This window comes from Centrocercus urophasianus, unplaced genomic scaffold (assembly GCF_019232065.1).
Source record: "Centrocercus urophasianus isolate 14NV4802_14NV808 unplaced genomic scaffold, USGS_Curo_1.0 seq_1462, whole genome shotgun sequence".
Lineage (NCBI taxonomy): Eukaryota > Metazoa > Chordata > Aves > Galliformes > Phasianidae > Centrocercus > Centrocercus urophasianus.
In genome coordinates, this window is record NW_024884656.1 from 20,656 (window position 1) to 36,194 (window position 15,539).

The 15,539-nt window shown below is 62.1% G+C and overlaps 3 protein-coding genes and 1 non-coding gene across 4 annotated transcripts in view; 3 read left to right on the forward strand and 1 right to left on the reverse strand.

Annotated features, from left to right (window-relative positions):
* RAB40C (RAB40C, member RAS oncogene family) overlaps nt 1-2,024 on the forward strand; it is a 22,474-nt gene extending 20,450 nt beyond the window's left edge. Inside the window, 2 exon segments of the mRNA XM_042815276.1 lie at nt 1,472-1,710; nt 1,712-2,024. Of these exon segments, the coding sequence (XP_042671210.1) occupies nt 1,472-1,710; nt 1,712-1,753 (281 nt within the window). The 3' untranslated portion in view covers nt 1,754-2,024.
* Nucleotides 2,025-6,413: 4,389 nt separating this feature from the next.
* WFIKKN1 (WAP, follistatin/kazal, immunoglobulin, kunitz and netrin domain containing 1) lies at nt 6,414-9,091 on the forward strand. Its single transcript, XM_042815277.1, has 2 exons — nt 6,414-6,653; nt 7,421-9,091. The coding sequence occupies exons 1-2, from the start codon at nt 6,414-6,416 to the stop codon at nt 8,909-8,911; spliced, it is 1,731 nt and encodes a 576-aa protein (XP_042671211.1). The 3' UTR covers nt 8,912-9,091.
* A 2,411-nt stretch (nt 9,092-11,502) lies between these two features.
* Nucleotides 11,503-11,573, reverse strand: TRNAG-CCC. The gene has a single exon. It is a non-coding gene; the product is annotated as a tRNA-Gly (tRNA).
* Nucleotides 11,574-12,404: 831 nt separating this feature from the next.
* Nucleotides 12,405-15,491, forward strand: MCRIP2 (MAPK regulated corepressor interacting protein 2). Its single transcript, XM_042815278.1, has 6 exons — nt 12,405-12,495; nt 12,613-12,691; nt 14,268-14,395; nt 14,482-14,583; nt 15,080-15,217; nt 15,403-15,491. Exons 1-6 carry the CDS (start codon nt 12,444-12,446, stop codon nt 15,489-15,491), a joined length of 588 nt encoding a protein of 195 aa, XP_042671212.1. The 5' UTR covers nt 12,405-12,443.
* The last annotated feature ends 48 nt before the right edge of the window (nt 15,492-15,539 follow it).

A 15,539-nucleotide genomic window follows, 5' to 3' on the forward strand; every position in this document is an offset into this window, starting at 1 on the left:
TGTGTGTGTGTGTGTCTGTGTGTGTGTGTGTCTGTGTGTGTGTGTGTGTGCTCATACCTGTGGGATCTGGGAGCGCCTGCCCTGGCGAACAGCCTCGAGTCAGGAGAGCTGAGCCAGAGCAAGCTGCCCGTACTGGTGCAGCTCCAGAGGGCAGTTCAGCATGTCTAGGCTCTGAACTGCTCTGGGACATCCTTACACCTCTGCATTTACTCTAGGTAAAGCTAAAGGCAATTAAGCTCACAACTTGAAAGCACTTCAATCAGATGATTGTGTGTGTGGGATGCACCAAGCGTAAGCACCTCTGTCCTTAGCCTTGTCTGAGCCTGTATCTCCTGTTCCAGAGAGATAGGGAGGCAGGGTGAGCCCAGGGCAAGGAGCTGAATGGGGCTAAACCCCATCCCTGCTGTAGGCTTGGAGCAGTGAGTTGAGGTATTCCATATATACCCAGGTCCACAGTCTGTGGCATGAACAGAGCCTGCCTAGTGTCTCAGCCCATTGAATTTGAAGCAGTCTTGGGATCCCTTGTTCCTAGCTGGGGGTAGCAGCATGTCTGACTGACAGGCTGAGCAGCAGGAGTTTCACACTCCCATCCGGGTGACCTTTCTTTGTCTGGATATTCTGTCCCAGTGAGCAAGAGCAGATCCTGTGTGCTGGCCCTGCTGCCCAAATGCTCTGCCAGATTCTTTAGGACTGGACGCAGCTTTGCTTGCTGCTTGGGAGCAGTGAGCGGCTGGAGGTGAACGTGTGCCCTCCTGTGGCCGGCTGCTGGGAAATCCCATCCCACGGGCTTCCCACAGCTCATTCATGTGGCTCAGCTGAGCTAAGAGCATGCTGGCAAGCCTTCTCCTGGCTTGAAGGGATGTTATTGCTGTGAGCACCCTGCAAAGAGCCGTCCCTGCCAGCTGCTCCTGACTGAGCAGGTCCCAGGCAAGGCTGCCCTGCAGCAGGGCTGGCTACGTTGCCTCCTTCCCAGATCTCTCCTTGGGGCCAAATGGTGACTGGGAAGTGGGACCATGAGCAGGGCTGCACCAAGCAGAGAGACAGTGCTGCCTGAGCCCAGTGCTGGCACCAAAGCTGATGTCTTGCGGACTTGTGCTGGCTTGCAGCACTCAGCTGCAGCCTGGGAGGCCTTTATTCCCAGGTTGTTGTTCTAACAAATGTAATTTGGTGAAGCACTGATGCAGGTTGCACAGAGAGCTGGTGGTGCCCTGTCCCTGGAGATGCTCGGGGTCAGGCTGGAGCCGCCTGATGGAGCTGTAGGCGTCCCTGTTCGTTGCAGGGCAGCCGGACCAGATGATCTTGAAAGGTCTCTTCCAACACAAGTGATTCCGTGCCTCCGCTCGGGGCTCCGGTGGAGTTGCCATTAGCTCTTCTCCCCTGACCAGCAAGAGCTGCACGGCGTAAAGAGGTGTAGCAAGAAGGCAGCCTTGCGCCGCGTCGGCCCTGACTGTCCGCTCTCTCCTCCCCGCAGTGTTCAGCCTGCAGGACCTGTGCTGCCGCGCCATCGTTTCCTGCACCCCCGTGCACCTCATCGACAAGCTGCCGCTGCCCGTCACCATCAAGAGCCACCTGAAATCCTTCTCCATGGCCAACGGGATGAACGCGGTGATGATGCACGGCCGCTCCTACTCCCTGGCCAGCAGCGGGGGAGGCAGCAGCAGCAAAGGCAACAGCCTGAAGAGATCCAAATCCATTCGGCCGCCCCAGAGCCCCCCCCCAGAACTGCTCACGCAACAACTGCAAGATCTCTTAGCAGGACGGGCGCCGTGAGCTCCGTGTGCTCCCGCACGCCCATGTACAGATGTTTGCACTCTGCACCCTTTGCAAGGATCCTTTAGGATGGGCCTCGGCTGCTTTCCCCGCGCTGCACGCAGGCATCAGGGATGTGCTCTGCTTTGGCCCCGGGTGTGAAGCGTGCTGCCGGCTGCAGGAGGGAGAGGACTCTGCCAGGTGACCCTCTGGGAATGCTTTGGGCTTCACCTCTCGGCCTGGGGTGGAAAATTCAGCAGCTGCCGGGTTGGGGAAGGGGGGGGAAAAGGGGGGAAAAAAAGCTCATCCCGTTTTGATGGAGAAATGGATTTAATGGCAGATTGAGTGGCTTAAGGGAGTAGGCAAGGAGAATCTGTGCTGCGGCTTTAACTCTTGGAGTCCTGAGCGAATTGCTGGTGCAATAGTGGCTGTTGGATGTAGTTGAGGAATTAAAAAATAAAACTAAAAAAGAGAAGGGAGGGGGGGGAGAGGGAAATAAGTGACCGTTTTCACCAAGATGTTAACCTGCTGTTGCCAAAAAAAAAAAAGAAAGCTGAACTGAAAAAGGCAGGAGTTGGCCATGAGGAGGCTGAAGGAAGCAGTCTGCTTGCCTTCTGCCTTTCTTTATGTAAATATTATACATATATATATATATATATCACTTGTTTTGTAAGGTGTTTTTTTAAGAAGCAGTCAGGGAAAATTTTATGCAGCCATGTAAATAAAGCAGGGGATTAATTTAACCAGTGGCAGCCAGAGGGGCAAAGTGGAGGATGTGAAGATGAGAGTGCACAAATGCTTTGAGGGACTCTGACCCACCGCATGGGTCGATAGGAGGTTTTTTGAATGCTGCATATACAGAAGGAAGGAACCATCGGTGCATTCCATACCCCCCAAGCTGCTTTACTTTGATCATTCCATAAAGTGTGAGCGCCGGGGGCAGGCTGGGGTCGAAGCAGAGCTGAGGGGCAGAGCGGAGAGGCGGAGGTGTGGGGTTGATGCGAGGCAGCGGCGGCTCCAAGCCCCCCAGGTGCCTCATTCAGCACGGGGACGCAGAGCCAGCAGGGACCGAGGAGCCGAGTCCAGAGCAGAGGGAAGACGTGGACCGTCCTGCGTCAGTGCAAGTCTCGGCCATCCCTTCCGGAGCCCCACCTCCGCCGTGCCGCGCTCCGTGCGCTCCTGGATCCTCGCACTGCCGCCCCGCGTCGGCCCCGCGCCCTGGCCTCCTGCTCTGCTTTCCCGAAGGCATCCCGCCGAGCTCTGGCTCCTCCTGGATGAAGGTGGGAAGGGACCGAGCGGCTTTTCCTGCTGGAGCGTGAAGGAGCTGGAGCGGGGCTGCGTGTCCCGTGGGGGTGGTGCTCAGCTCAGGGCTGCGGCAGGAAACAGGAGGGAGCCCAGGGCTCAGCGGTGCGGGACTGCTGCGGTGCTTTGGAGGACGCGTGCTGCACTGAGATGTGCGCGGTGTGGGGGATGTCAAGCAAGGCTTCATCCCACGGCAGCGTCTTGTTTGTGCTGCCGGTTCACCTGGAGACTGAAATGCTGCCAGGCTGGGGGCTGGCAGCGTTACTGAGCGGTGCCAATGGATTCCCTGGGACAGCCACGCCGTGAGCACTGAGAGCCACCCGCGTGGAGCAGAGCAGCGCTGCTCTGTCCCGCAGCCAGCGGCTCTGGGCCCCTCTCGCACTGCGGGGCAGGATGACGCCGCAGCGCTGCTGCCGCGCTGCTGCCCCGCGGGGCACGCCCCCCCCCGCAAACCCCCCCCGGGGGCCGGGGGGGGGGGGTGTTCAGGGCTTGGCCCTGGCACGCTTTATTGCTCGGCTCAAATGAGCGAGGAGAGAATTCAAGCCCTTGCCGAGGCGAGGAGAAGAATCCTTTGTAGTGCTGATTTGGCTCGAGAGCAAAGCGGCGCCGATTTCGGCACGGAGGGATTTCCAGAACCTGTCTGAGACGGCCGGCACCTGTTCGCCATCACTTAACACAAGGCCGAAGACAATCGCTGGCTCTGCAGCCTGGCAGGCTGGGGACATACAGCCGACAGGTGCCGCACCGGCGCTGAGAGGGGCGCTCGTGGCCGCCTCCTGCCTGCAGGCACCCGGGATCCCTGCCTTCACACACCTCTGCTCGGTTCTGCTTCGGTCCCTGTGCCGCCTCCTGCTCCTTTTGCCCGAAGCTGATGTTCTTTTTGTTCCTGTAAGTCGAGAAGATCCCATTTGGAAGGAGAAGGGAAGATGGACCCGGAGTGTTTGTTCGGCCGTTTATTGTTATTGTTTTTTAATTTAAAAGGAAAAGAGGTTCTTGCATCTGATGTCAACACTAGTCTGTAGCTGCTCCCCACCACTTGTACCATTCCTGAGGGGTTTTTTTGGACTGTCCTTTTATTTTTGTATTCCTTTGTACAGTCAGTCAGTGTTGTTCAACTGATTATACATGGGTTTGTTTTGTATAAATTAAAGCCTTTTTTTGTTTTGAACTGCCAAGCAGGAGGTGCAGGAGTCGTATCTCTTTTGGGGGGAGATGCTGGGGAGGAGGAGGAGGACGAGGAGGAGGTTGTGTCCCAAGCTGGGCACGACCTGCTGAATCCTGACCCATGGAGCAGCTTTGATGGCCGCGGGGAGGCGGTGAGGCTGTGCAGCCCCCCGGCCATGGTGAGCCCCCCACCCTGTCCCGCTCTCAGCCCACCTCCCCATGACCTCCCTCTCCCCCTGCCCTCCCGCTGCCCCAGGATCAGATTTTCCACTTCGTACCAGACTGGCCACGCTTGTTTTAACAGCTTAATTTTATTATTGCTGAGTCGGGGGGGGGGGGGGGGGGGGGAAATCAGATAGCGGCTGCAGCCTGGAAAGCCCTGAGCACGGTAAAAGCCTGCCTGGGGAAGAGGCACGGAGAGCTTTTTGTTCTCCATGCTCCTCCTTCTCACTGCCCCACTTGGAAGCGGCTGTGTTGGCTTCAGGTGGGGGAAATGATGGTGGGAGCCATCCTTACTGCACCTCAGTGCGCAGAACGGGGGGTGCTGGAAAGGCAGAAGCTGTGACAGCACCTTCACGTGGAAAAGGTTTATCACATGGGGGAGGATCGCTGCTTCTGCCCTAAGGGCGGAGGGGGGCTGTGCCGGTGCCCCGGAGGATGGGTGCAGAGCTGGATGTACGACGGGGAACTCTGCAGCGTGTGCTCTGGGGACGGCACGGGGGGGTTCTCCACTGTGCGCATGGGGCTGAGCTGCAGGCCGCGGTGCCAACTCTCAGGTTGGGCTGCTCTGACGCAACCAAGTCCCTGTTTGCAAAATCCCATCCTGCCCGCCGCCGTCCCAGGGCAGCGTAACCTCTCCCGCGTGCTCAGGGCCGGCTCAGCACTACGCTTTATCTCCCCCGGCCGCATCCCGACCCTCCGCAGCGCCGTGTACCCGCTGGGGGGCTGCGGCTCCTCCTCGTGCCGCCCGAGCCGGCCCCGCTCGGCTCCCTGCCCGGGCAGCGGCTCCTGGCACGGCTCAGATGGACGGGAACCCAGGGGAGGGAGCGCGGCCGGGTTGTGCGCGGCTGTGCGGGTTTCGGTGCTCCTGGGGCTCCGGGCTGCGCTGGGACAAAGGCGAGGGGCCGCGGTCAGCAGCGCCGCAGGAGTTAACGCTCCCCCCCCCCCGCACCCAGGTCCGTCTCCAGCGGGGATTAGGGCAGTCTGGCTGGGAGCGGGGCCTGCTCCTGCCAGCTTAGGGCCGGCTTCGGAGGTGCTCTACGAGCGGAGGTGGGGTTGCAGTGTCCAGCCGCGGTCTGGCACGGCCAGGCGCTGCCTTCAGGCGCTCCGCCGCTCGGGGTGCACGGCAGGTCTCAAAGCCGGGCTGTAAATCATCGGCATTTGCTTGCTGGAGCGGGGACGGGGGCTGGCTACAAACCTGGCCGCTCGTGGGGCCCTGGACGGCCGGCAGGAGCTGAGGGAACGTGGGCCTGAGATGGGGGTCGTGGCCCCACGGCGCTGCCGAGACGCCCCGCGCTGCAGCAGGAGATGCTGCGGGGCCGGGGGCTGCGGCTGCCTCCCACCCGCAGGCCCGGGGCGGGCAACAGGCTCTGGCTGTTTTCTCATCCTGCAGGAATTCGGCTCCATGGGCCGGGCATTTTTTTCCCCTCCTTTCACTCTCTCCCTTTGGAGACTTTCCGCATTCTGCCTTTGATCTCCCCCCTGTGTTTGTCCAGCCGATCGGCTCAGACGGGGTTAGAGGCTGAGGTCAGCGCCTTTTCCATTCCAAACACCCAGAAACATCAGTGAGAAGGGAGGGGATTCAGATTACAACCTTCCCGTCCTCCCCTTCCAACCCTGCCCCACACGCACGCAGCGCCCGGACCCGCTGCCACTGCACGGCGAGCGCTGCCCGGCTGTGGGTGCCAAGGATGCGCTGAGCCCCCCCGGCACGGGGACATCGCAGCGGCCGAGGCGCTGCCGGGAGCCGCCGCTGCGACACGACGCAGTGCCCGGTGCCCTGAGAGCTCAGCGATGGAGCGAGGTGTGGGGCGGCATCTCCGGATAGACAGCTTGCACCCGGCGTGCTGAACCGCAGCGGTCTGGACATCACCTCGTCCTCCTCCTTTCTGTCTCCCGACTTTCCTTTCCGTCTCCTTCCCTCCGTCCAATGTGATCAGCCCCGAGCCTGGTGGCGAGGCGGGGGGGGGGGCACACAGATGCCTCGCAGGAGTTTCGATCGCCCAGGACCGCAGTCACGTCCTGGCGGGCAGCAGCTCGGTGTGGCTGAGCCCATGCGCTCGGCTCTGCTCCTGCTGCTGCCCTTGCTGGCGGCCGCCGCCGGGCTGAGCCTACAGCAGGCCAGGATGCGGCACCTGGGGGTGTGCCCCAACCAGCTGAACCCCAACCTGTGGGTGGACGCTCAGAGCACCTGCGAGAGGGAGTGCCAGGCAGACCAGGTGAGTGCTGGGAGCTATGGGGAGTCAGGGGCATGGCTGGGATGGGTTTGGGTGCTGCACCCGTGGGGGGGGGGTGGATGGGAGTGGTGAGCAGAGGGATGCTCTGGGCTGCGTTGGGATGGGAGTCCCACTGGCAGTGGCTGCAGTGCCCAGCAAAGTCAGCCTCTCTGCATCCTCACCCCAGGAGTGCGCAGAGCCCCAAGTGCTTCAAGCACCTCTACAGGCAGAGGTTCAGCTTGCATCCCTGCTGCATCAGCCCTGGCTGGAACACCCCCATCACACACCCCCAGTATGCTCCCACCCAGTTACTGAGGGATGCTGGCATGCTGGGGCTGCTCCCCCTGGCCACTCAATTTTCCCTGTGCAGAAGCACGATGCTGCCCATCTTCAGGGAGCAACTCCTCTGCAGCTCATCGCTGTAATGAGTTCTGCCTGACCTCAGCCTGTTGGAGCCCGCAGCCCCCGGGCCACAGCGCAGCACAGCCACAACGGCAGGAATGGCCCACATCCAGGCTGGGCACCTGTGGAAGCCCAAAGCCCTGTGCCACTGTGCCGTGGGGGCCATCACTGCTGCTCTTCACTCCCAGCCGTCAGCAGGGCTGAGGTGGAGCTGAGCGCTGAGTCAGCCTGGAAATGGTGGGGGGCTGGGAGGGAGCTCCGTGTGGCTGGGAGCATCCAGGTCAGGGTTAGGGTTGGTGTTGGGATCGGCACCGGGGTTAGCATGAGGGTTGGTTTTGGGGTGCTGACTGTCGTCCCCTCCCGGCCAGGACTGCGAGGGCTTTGAGAAGTGCTGCACCAACGTGTGCGGGCTGCGCAGCTGCGTGGCCGCGCGCTTTGCCGACGGCAGCCTGCTGGCACTGGAGCTGGGCCACGGGCCGTCCTGCGAGAGCTTCGTGTGCGCCCAGCAGGGCTCCGACTGCGACATCTGGGACGGGCAGCCGGTCTGCAAGTGCAAGGACCGCTGCGAGAAGGAGCCCAACTTCACCTGCGCCTCCGACGGCCTCACCTACTACAACAAGTGCTACATGGACGCCGAGGCCTGCCTGCGTGGCACGCGCCTCACCACCGTGCCGTGCAAGCACATCTTCACCTGGCCCGACACCAGCCCTGTGCCGCGCGAGACCACGGCCCGGCCCACTCCAGGAGCGGGCCCCGAGCCGCCGGTTCCTCCGGCGCTGTACAGCAACCCCTTCCACCAGTCGGTCCGCGCCGGTGGCACCGTCAGCTTCCGCTGTGACGTCAGCGGCCGCCCGCGGCCCGACATCACCTGGGAGAAGCAGAGCGAGCGCGCCGAGAACTTCATCATGCGGCCGGACCAGATGTACGGCAACGTGGTGGTCACCAACATCGGGCAGCTGGTCATCTACAACGCTCGCCACGAGGACGCCGGCATCTACACCTGCACGGCCCGCAACGCCGCGGGGCTGCTGCGCGCCGACTTCCCGCTGTCGGTGCTGAAGCGTGAACCCGGGGCGGCCCCGCGGCCCGGCAGCCCCCAGCCCTTCCCCAGTGCCGAGTGCCTGAAGGAGCCGGACCGGCGGCGCTGCGAGGCCATGGAGGTGCGCTGGCACTTCGATGCCAAGCAGGGCTCCTGCGTCACCTTCCGCTACGGCGGCTGCGGGGCCAACAGGAACCACTTTGAGACGTACGAGGAGTGCCGCGCCGCCTGCGTGGGCAGCGCCCGGCCCACCTGCCTGCTGCCCATGGTGCAGGGACCCTGCCAGAACTGGGAGCCGCGCTGGGCTTACAACTACATCCTCAAGCAGTGCCACTCCTTCGTCTACGGCGGCTGCGAGGGCAACAACAACAACTTCGACAGCAAGGAGACGTGCGAGGACGTGTGCCCCTTCCCCAAGAGCCTGCAGTGCAAGGCGTGCCGCCTGAAGAGCAAGATGGTGCTGAGCCTCTGCCGCAGCGACTTCGCCATCGTGGGGCGGCTGATGGAGATCGTGGAGGACCAGGACTCCGGCATCGCCCGCTTTGCCCTCGAGGATGTCCTCAAGGACGAGAAGATGGGCCTCAAGTTCTTCAATATCAAGTACCTGGAGGTGACGCTGATCGACATGGACTGGAGCTGCCCCTGCCCCAACATGACGGCCGAGGACGGGCCGCTCATCATCATGGGCGCCGTGCACGACGGCATGGCCACGCTGGATCCCGGCAGCTACGTACGGGCTGCCAACGACAAGAGGGTGAAGAAAATCTACGAGCTGATGGAGAAGAAAACCTGCGACCTCCTCAACCGCTTCCAGGATTAGGGCCGGGCCGTGTGGACACAGGCTGCAGAGCCCAGGGGACCCGTCTGAACCCACAGCTTTTACTGAGCTACGATCACCATTCTGCAGCTCCATCCCTGTAACTGCCACCCCGTGTACCCCCAGCCCAGACTGCAGCAATAAGGAGCCAGGTGGGGTTGCAGAGGAGTCTGCCCAGACCTCCCCACCCCGTGATACCCATCCCACAGCACTGAAGCCCTCAGCATCACCTGGTTCTGATGGACCCCAAACCATCACCCAGGCACTGTGGGTGCAGCACTGCACGTGTGACACTGCTCCTTTCCTGTGTGGCGTGACATGCCGTGCCCCCTCGCCACGAGGCGTGGTGTGTCACAGCCTGTGGAAGATGAGGCTCTTGGTGTTGGCCAGCGTGTCTGCCTGAAAGCACCTGCAGGCATGGGGGAGCATTGCCAGCACGAGGAGCGCCTCCTGGAGCCCAGCACCCACCGTCTCTCTGGTCTCCACCAGCTGTTGCAGCAGCACTGCGTCCCACAGACCACCAGCAGGGTTGCTGCGGGGGGAGGGGGGCTGGTCAGATAGATGGATGGACAGACGGATGGGTGGATGGAAGGATGTGCAGGCAGAAGCTTCATCCTCAGGGCTCCCTAGTGCTGCCCTGTCTCCCAGAGCTGCCCTCATCCTCCACTTTAGGACTCTTCTCAACTGCATGCTGTGGGCAGTGTGTGTAGGATGGGCAGCGCATGCGGGGTTGGAAGGATGGACGGACAGGGCCACCAGCACCTCCAGGCAGGCTGCTCAGACTCACAGGCCCCCATGTCCCTCCCCCTCCCTCGAGGCTCCAGCCTCGATTGAAGCCCACACAGCTCTGAGGGGAGATGTGGCCTCCTGCAGCCTACAGCTGCCAGGACATGAAGCCGGAGCTGCAGTCCAAGCCATGGCTGCCTGCTGCCCCCGAGTCCCTCTCCCCATCCCTGTTGCACAGAGGCCAAGCAAGAAGGGCCACAGCCCCTGAGGGGAACCTCTGCTCTGTGCCCTGCTCCTCCACAGTGCTTTGGGGGTGATGCAGGAGTGCTGCTCCCCAGCCCACGGCACCCTTTCTGGTCCTGGGGCACATGGCCAAAGCAGCCTCTATGCAGGGCTCATGGCACGCCCCGTATTGCTGATCCCTCCCCACTTGTGCCCACCTTTTTCCATTGCACAGTCTCTGCTTGGGGAACAGCCCCACATCAGCCCCAGGCAGGGAATGCTCCCACACCCAGAGCCTCAGCTGCCAGCAGCATCTCCCAGGTGGGATCTCTGATGTCTCATATGAGGCTGTGCTTGCAACACCACCATGGAGGGATGGCAGCTCAGCATTGCACAGGGCACCCCCAGCCCTGTCCCAGCGGGCTTCAGGATCCTCAGCCCCAAATATGGGGATACGGAGAGGGCCCTCAGCCTGCACACTGAACCTCTGCCCCAGCCCAGGGATGACTTTTATGGCGGGGCTCCTGTCGTGGTGATGAGGAAGGACACGGCTGTGCCTCACCACGGGCAGCTATTTCTGCCCCTCTGCACCAGGCTGCTCCAAGGGCAATATTTCTTGGTGAGGAATTCCTCCTCACTTAAGAGCCTGCGTTTATTTTTGTTTCATCAATGGAAACTGATCCCTTCCAGCTCGGTGCTGCAATCCATGGAATGGACATCTGGGTGCGACTCGGCCTGAGCACATCGTGCAGCAGCCGGGAGGGGAGCAGGGCAAGATGTAGGGCTGGGAGCAGGGCATGGTGCAGGACTGGGAGCAGGGCATGGTGCTGGGCTGCACTGCGCATCCCATGGAGCAGCACTGCCTTTGCACATGTGCTGTTAGTGAGAGGGCAGCCTCTGCTCTGCCATTCGGTGGGTGCTGCAGTGCTGACAGTCGTTCCGCAGCAGAGCGATGTGGCGCTATGTGAGAGCGGAATATTGTGGATTTGGATTTTTGTTTTTTTTTTTTTAATAAAAGTATCTAAGTGGAGAACCCAGGTAATTTGGCTGTCTGGTTTGCAGCAAGGGGCAGAATCCCAGAATCAGAATCCCAGAATGGTTTGGGTTGGAAGGGCCCTCACAGCCCACCTGATTCCATGCCACTGTTCCCTCCCCAGCTCAGGCTGCCCAGGGCCCATCCGTGACAGATGTCCCCTCCACAGATGCTCTGTGCAGCGGTGCCAGCACCTCTCCACCCTCTGAGTAAAAAATTTCCACCTTACATCCCATCTGAATCTCTCTTCTTTTACTTTAAAGCCATTCCCCCTCATCCTGTCACTGCCCCGTGGTCGGGCAAGCGGGGCGGAGGCACAGCGCAGCATTACAGCAGCCGCGCCAGGACCGGGGTGCCGCCTCTTCGTCGTGAGAGCCGCAGGGCCCAGGGCTCAGAATGGGGCGAAAAGCAGCGATTTGCTTTAAAAAAAAAAGAAAAAAGAAAAAAGAAAAAAGAAAAAAAAAGAAAAAAAGAAAAAAGAAAAAAGAAAAGGAATAGAAATTTAAAAAAGAATTAAAAAAAAAAGAAAAATAAAAAGTGAAAAATTGAAAAAGGAAAAGAAAAAATAAAAAAGAAAGGAAATATAGTTTAAAAAGTTAAAAAAAAAAAACTGTGCGCCGCCCGGGAATCGAACCCGGGTCGCAAGAATGGGAATCTTGCATGATACCACTACACCAGCGGCGCTCCTCCTGGGTACTGCTGCGCTCCCTTTGTAGCATCCCTGCCACATCTCGGCTGGGGAAACTGAGGCACGGCCACCTGAGCGGCGACGGCTGCAGGGTCACGGTCACACTGAAGCTCGGCCCCACCGCAGCCGGAGGAGCGGGGCTGTGCGCGGATCCGCCGGCACTGCCCGTCAGGCGCCGTATTCCTGGCCACGTGCGGACCTCCGCGCACCGCCCCGTCCGAAGGTCACAACGCGCGGGGCCGCCCGGTGCCGTTCGGGGCGCGTTGCCGCCGCCACAGCCGCTCGGGGACCGCTACGGTCCTTTCCCGAACGGAAGACCTCCTTGAGCGTCCCCCGAAGCGGAATGAGGGATGCTGGCACCTCCGCAGCCCCGCAACACGCGGTGCAGCGCCCCGGCTTTGCCGTGCCCCGGCACCTCCAGCTGTGCCCCCCGGCACGGCGCTGTGCGTCCCTCGTGTGCCCTCTGCGTGTCACCCGGCTCCTGCGTGCTCATCTCGAGCAAAGCTCCCTCCTGTCACAAGCCCGTTTCTGCGCCCTCCTCCGTCCTACACATCGCCCCACGTGTCACCATGGCCGCGCGCCCTCTGTCCCGCACTACGTCCTACACACCCCATGTGACACCACGTCCCACCAGGGGCAGAGGGTTGCCCCGCAAACCCCACAACCCCGCATCCCACGCGTTAACGATCCCCACGCTTCTCTCCCCTTCCATGCGTTCTCCCCCACGAGAGCGGCGCGGTCCCTTTAAGGCCGGGGGCGTGCCGCGGGCCCGGCCCGGCCCGTTAAAGGCCCGGCACGGGGCGCGGGGTGCACTCGGCCGGCGGGAGCGGCGGGGCCGTGCCGTGCGGTGCCGGAGGGGCCGCACGATGTACACGCTGACGCGCGGCCCCAGCAAGCTGGCCACGCAGCGCCGCACAGGTACCGAGTGTCGGGTGGGAGGGGGGGGGTCGGAGGGGAGCAGCACCGCGGGGCGCACGCTCCGCTCCGCTCCTCCCGGCCCTGACTCCTGCAACCTCCCCTCAACCCCCCCTGCAGGTCCTACGCAGCAGCCGGTGGAGAGCAAGGTGGGCGAGCCGCGGGGCCGGCTGCAGCCCGGAGCCTGGCCCCCAGCCAGGTGAGCCCCGCGCCGCGCCGTGACCTTGGGGAAAGGTGACCGCGGCCGCGCGGCTCCGGGGAGGGCCCCGGGGAGGGGACTGGCACCGCAACCGCCGCTCTGAGTCCGCCGAGGAGTCCGGAGGGGGGCGGAGGGGGTGGCCCTATTGCTATGCCCCCCCTTAACCCCCCCCGTCCAGGCCCCGTGCGGAGCCCTGCGGGCGCAGTCCCGCAGCGCAGCTGTGCGCCCTGCCGGGCCCCGAGGGCTGCGCGGAGCCCCGTATGTCCGTGTGTCCGTACGTCCATGTGTCCGTGTGCCCGTGTCCGTGCCCGCGGGCCGCACCCCCCCCCCCCCGCCCCCACCCTTGGAGTTGTGCAACCGCCGCAAAAGTTCAGGGGCGGCGGTGGGGCCGCATCGCGGAGTTCTACCCGTGTCAGCCCGTATCGCTGCGCTGTGCCCGGAGCCCCTCTGCTCGGCGCTGTATCTCCCTTCCCCCCCCCCCCCCCCCCCCCCCCCCAAGCACAGTCCGAGGGGCCAAAAGTCCGGGGGTCCCGGAAGCGGGGGGAGGGGGCCGTGTCCCTGTGCTGCGATGCTCCCTGTCCCCGATCCCAAAAGTCCGTGGACAAGGGACAGCGTTGACCCCTTTCCTCTGCCTTCAGGGAACAACCAAGAAATGCCTCCCCTGCCCCGCACCTCGCACATCAGCTGGAGCATCCCCCCCTCAGGGCAGCTGTGGAGGCAGCGTGGGGCTGGGGGCTCGGGGGTCACTGCCTGGCCCCGCACACCTCCCCCCCATGCTCCCGGGGCCTCTCAGACTTTGTCCTGTGAGCAGTGTGACTCCCGGACTCCTCCTGCTCCACAGCTGTGCCCGGGGCTCTGTGCTGACCCTTCACATGGATCCTGTTCCATGCCGATGGTTTCACTTCGTCCCGCTGCCCCGCGTGCCTTTTGGGCAGCAGCTTTCCTAGAGGGGTGTTGGGATGAGGCAGCCCCTGAGCTGCTCCCCTGGTGCACAGCTGTCCTCCGTTGCTTCCGTCGCATTGCTTTCGTGTTACCCCACAGCTCAGGCATTGCTTGTGCACCCGGCCTGTGTCCCACCCCCGTGCCTCAGTTTCCCTTGTGTTGGGCAGAGCTGTGCACCTGCAGCACAATGGCTCAGAGCTGTGCAGAGCAGCAGCAGCTGTGGGGTTCCCATGTAGCAGCTGTGACAGCTGCTGTGTCCCCAGCTGGGCAGCCCGCAGGGCAAGGTGGGGAGGGCAGAGCACTGTGCACCCTGATCTGCTTTTTTCCCTGTTATTTTTGGGCTGTCTTCCTGCTGCCTCCATCCAGAGCAGAGGTGGAGTCTGGAAAGTACATGTCTTTGCTTGGCTGTAGGGGCTGGGAACTGCCCAGTGTGGTGGCCTCCTTGGGGGCAACCTGGCAGACAGCTGTGTCCACTGGTCCATCCTTCCCCTCTGCTGGAGTAGGGTGGCTATGATAGGACAGTGCCAGGCTGGTGGCACAGAAGGGCTGTGTGGCGCACACAGGATGTCAGGGATGCGATGCTCCTTGTGTGCCCCCAGGTTGCCCTTCTCCCCTTAATTCCTGCTTTCCCCAGCCCAGTCCAGAAGCTCATCTTCAACAGAGTGAACGGCAAACGGCCACAGGTTCTGCTGCCACACACCTCTGTGCCTGAGGAGAGCTACACAGCTGCACACGAGGAGAACGTCCGCTTCATCTACGAAGGTGTGAGGGGCTCAGGAAGCGGGGGATGGGAGGGGGCTGCAGGGTGCTGCCTGCCCTGGGGTTCATCCACAGCCCTCCATCCACAGCCTGGCAGGAGGTGGAGCAGCAACTGGACGGGGGGCAGAGGGGGGAGAGCGCCCGTGGGCCTGTGCAGTACGTAGAGAAAACCCCGAACCCCCGGCTGAAAAGTGAGTGGGGAGCGTGGGGAGGGAGAGAGGGGGGAGCAGGAGCTGGGGGAGCCCGTGGCAGGGCTGTCTCCAGCTGGGGGTGGGGTGCTGTACTGGTGGGGGAGGGGTCCCATGGGCTGTGCTGGAGAGCCCAGGCTGGTGGGACATGGGGTGTCAGTGCTCCTGGGCTGGGTGGGTTGGCCCAGCACTGTGTGGTGCGGGGTCTGGCTGTGGGGTCGTATCAACACCCCCGGTTCTGCTGTGGGGTTCTGCTCTTTGCTGCCCTGGGCGCACAGGATGAAGGCACGGCAGGATGTAAAGGGGGCCAGGTGTTGGGCTGGGCAGTGAGAACGTCCCCAAGAAGAGAAACGCCCATAAGCCATTCCCTGGGGCAGGGAGCTGGGGAGGATGGGGGTCGGAGGGCTTTTTTTTCCCGGTGGTAAATGGACGGTGCTGGTGGGAACACGCTGTGCTCCTCTCCAGCTGCTCTCCCTTCTCTCCCTCCCCTCTCTTTCAGACTTTGTTCCCATTGACCTGGAGGAGTGGTGGGCGCAGCAATTCCTGGCCAAAATTGAGAACTGCTCAAAAAAGGGAAGGCGATTTTTTTTTTTTTTTTTTTTTTTTTTTTTTTTTTTTCCTTTTCTAAAAAACGAAACAAAACAACAACAAAAAAAAACCTATTAAAAACAACAACAACAACAACAAACAAACAAGCAAAGAAAACGCAAACAACAACAGAAAACCACAAAGCCAAGAACCTCCGGTCGGACACCACGCTCCGTGATATTGAAACACCTTTTTCAAGCCGACAGCAGCCCGTGCCCCTCTGCCAACCCCGAGGACAGCGGGAGCGGACCACAGCCATGCCCGGCGCGGGGCGGAGGAGCTGCGTGCGGCCCCGGCCGGGATTCCTTAAGTGCCAGTTCTGAGCCCGCTGCAGCTCCGGGACACTGCGGGGCGTGCGGGCGGCCCCCTTC

Bases quoted from the DNA above. Each gene is read 5' to 3' on its own strand.
- MCRIP2 (XM_042815278.1), top strand. From the start codon at position 12,444: ATGTACACGCTGACGCGCGGCCCCAGCAAGCTGGCCACGCAGCGCCGC. The intron at 12,496-12,612 runs GTACCGAGTGTC...CCCCCCCTGCAG, and splicing joins GGCCACGCAGCGCCGCACAG to GTCCTACGCAGCAGCCGGTG. The intron at 15,218-15,402 runs CAAAACAACAAC...GCCAACCCCGAG, and splicing joins TCCTTTTCTAAAAAACGAAA to GACAGCGGGAGCGGACCACA.
- WFIKKN1 (XM_042815277.1), top strand. From the start codon at position 6,414: ATGCCTCGCAGGAGTTTCGATCGCCCAGGACCGCAGTCACGTCCTGGC. The intron at 6,654-7,420 runs GTGAGTGCTGGG...CCTCCCGGCCAG, and splicing joins GGGAGTGCCAGGCAGACCAG to GACTGCGAGGGCTTTGAGAA.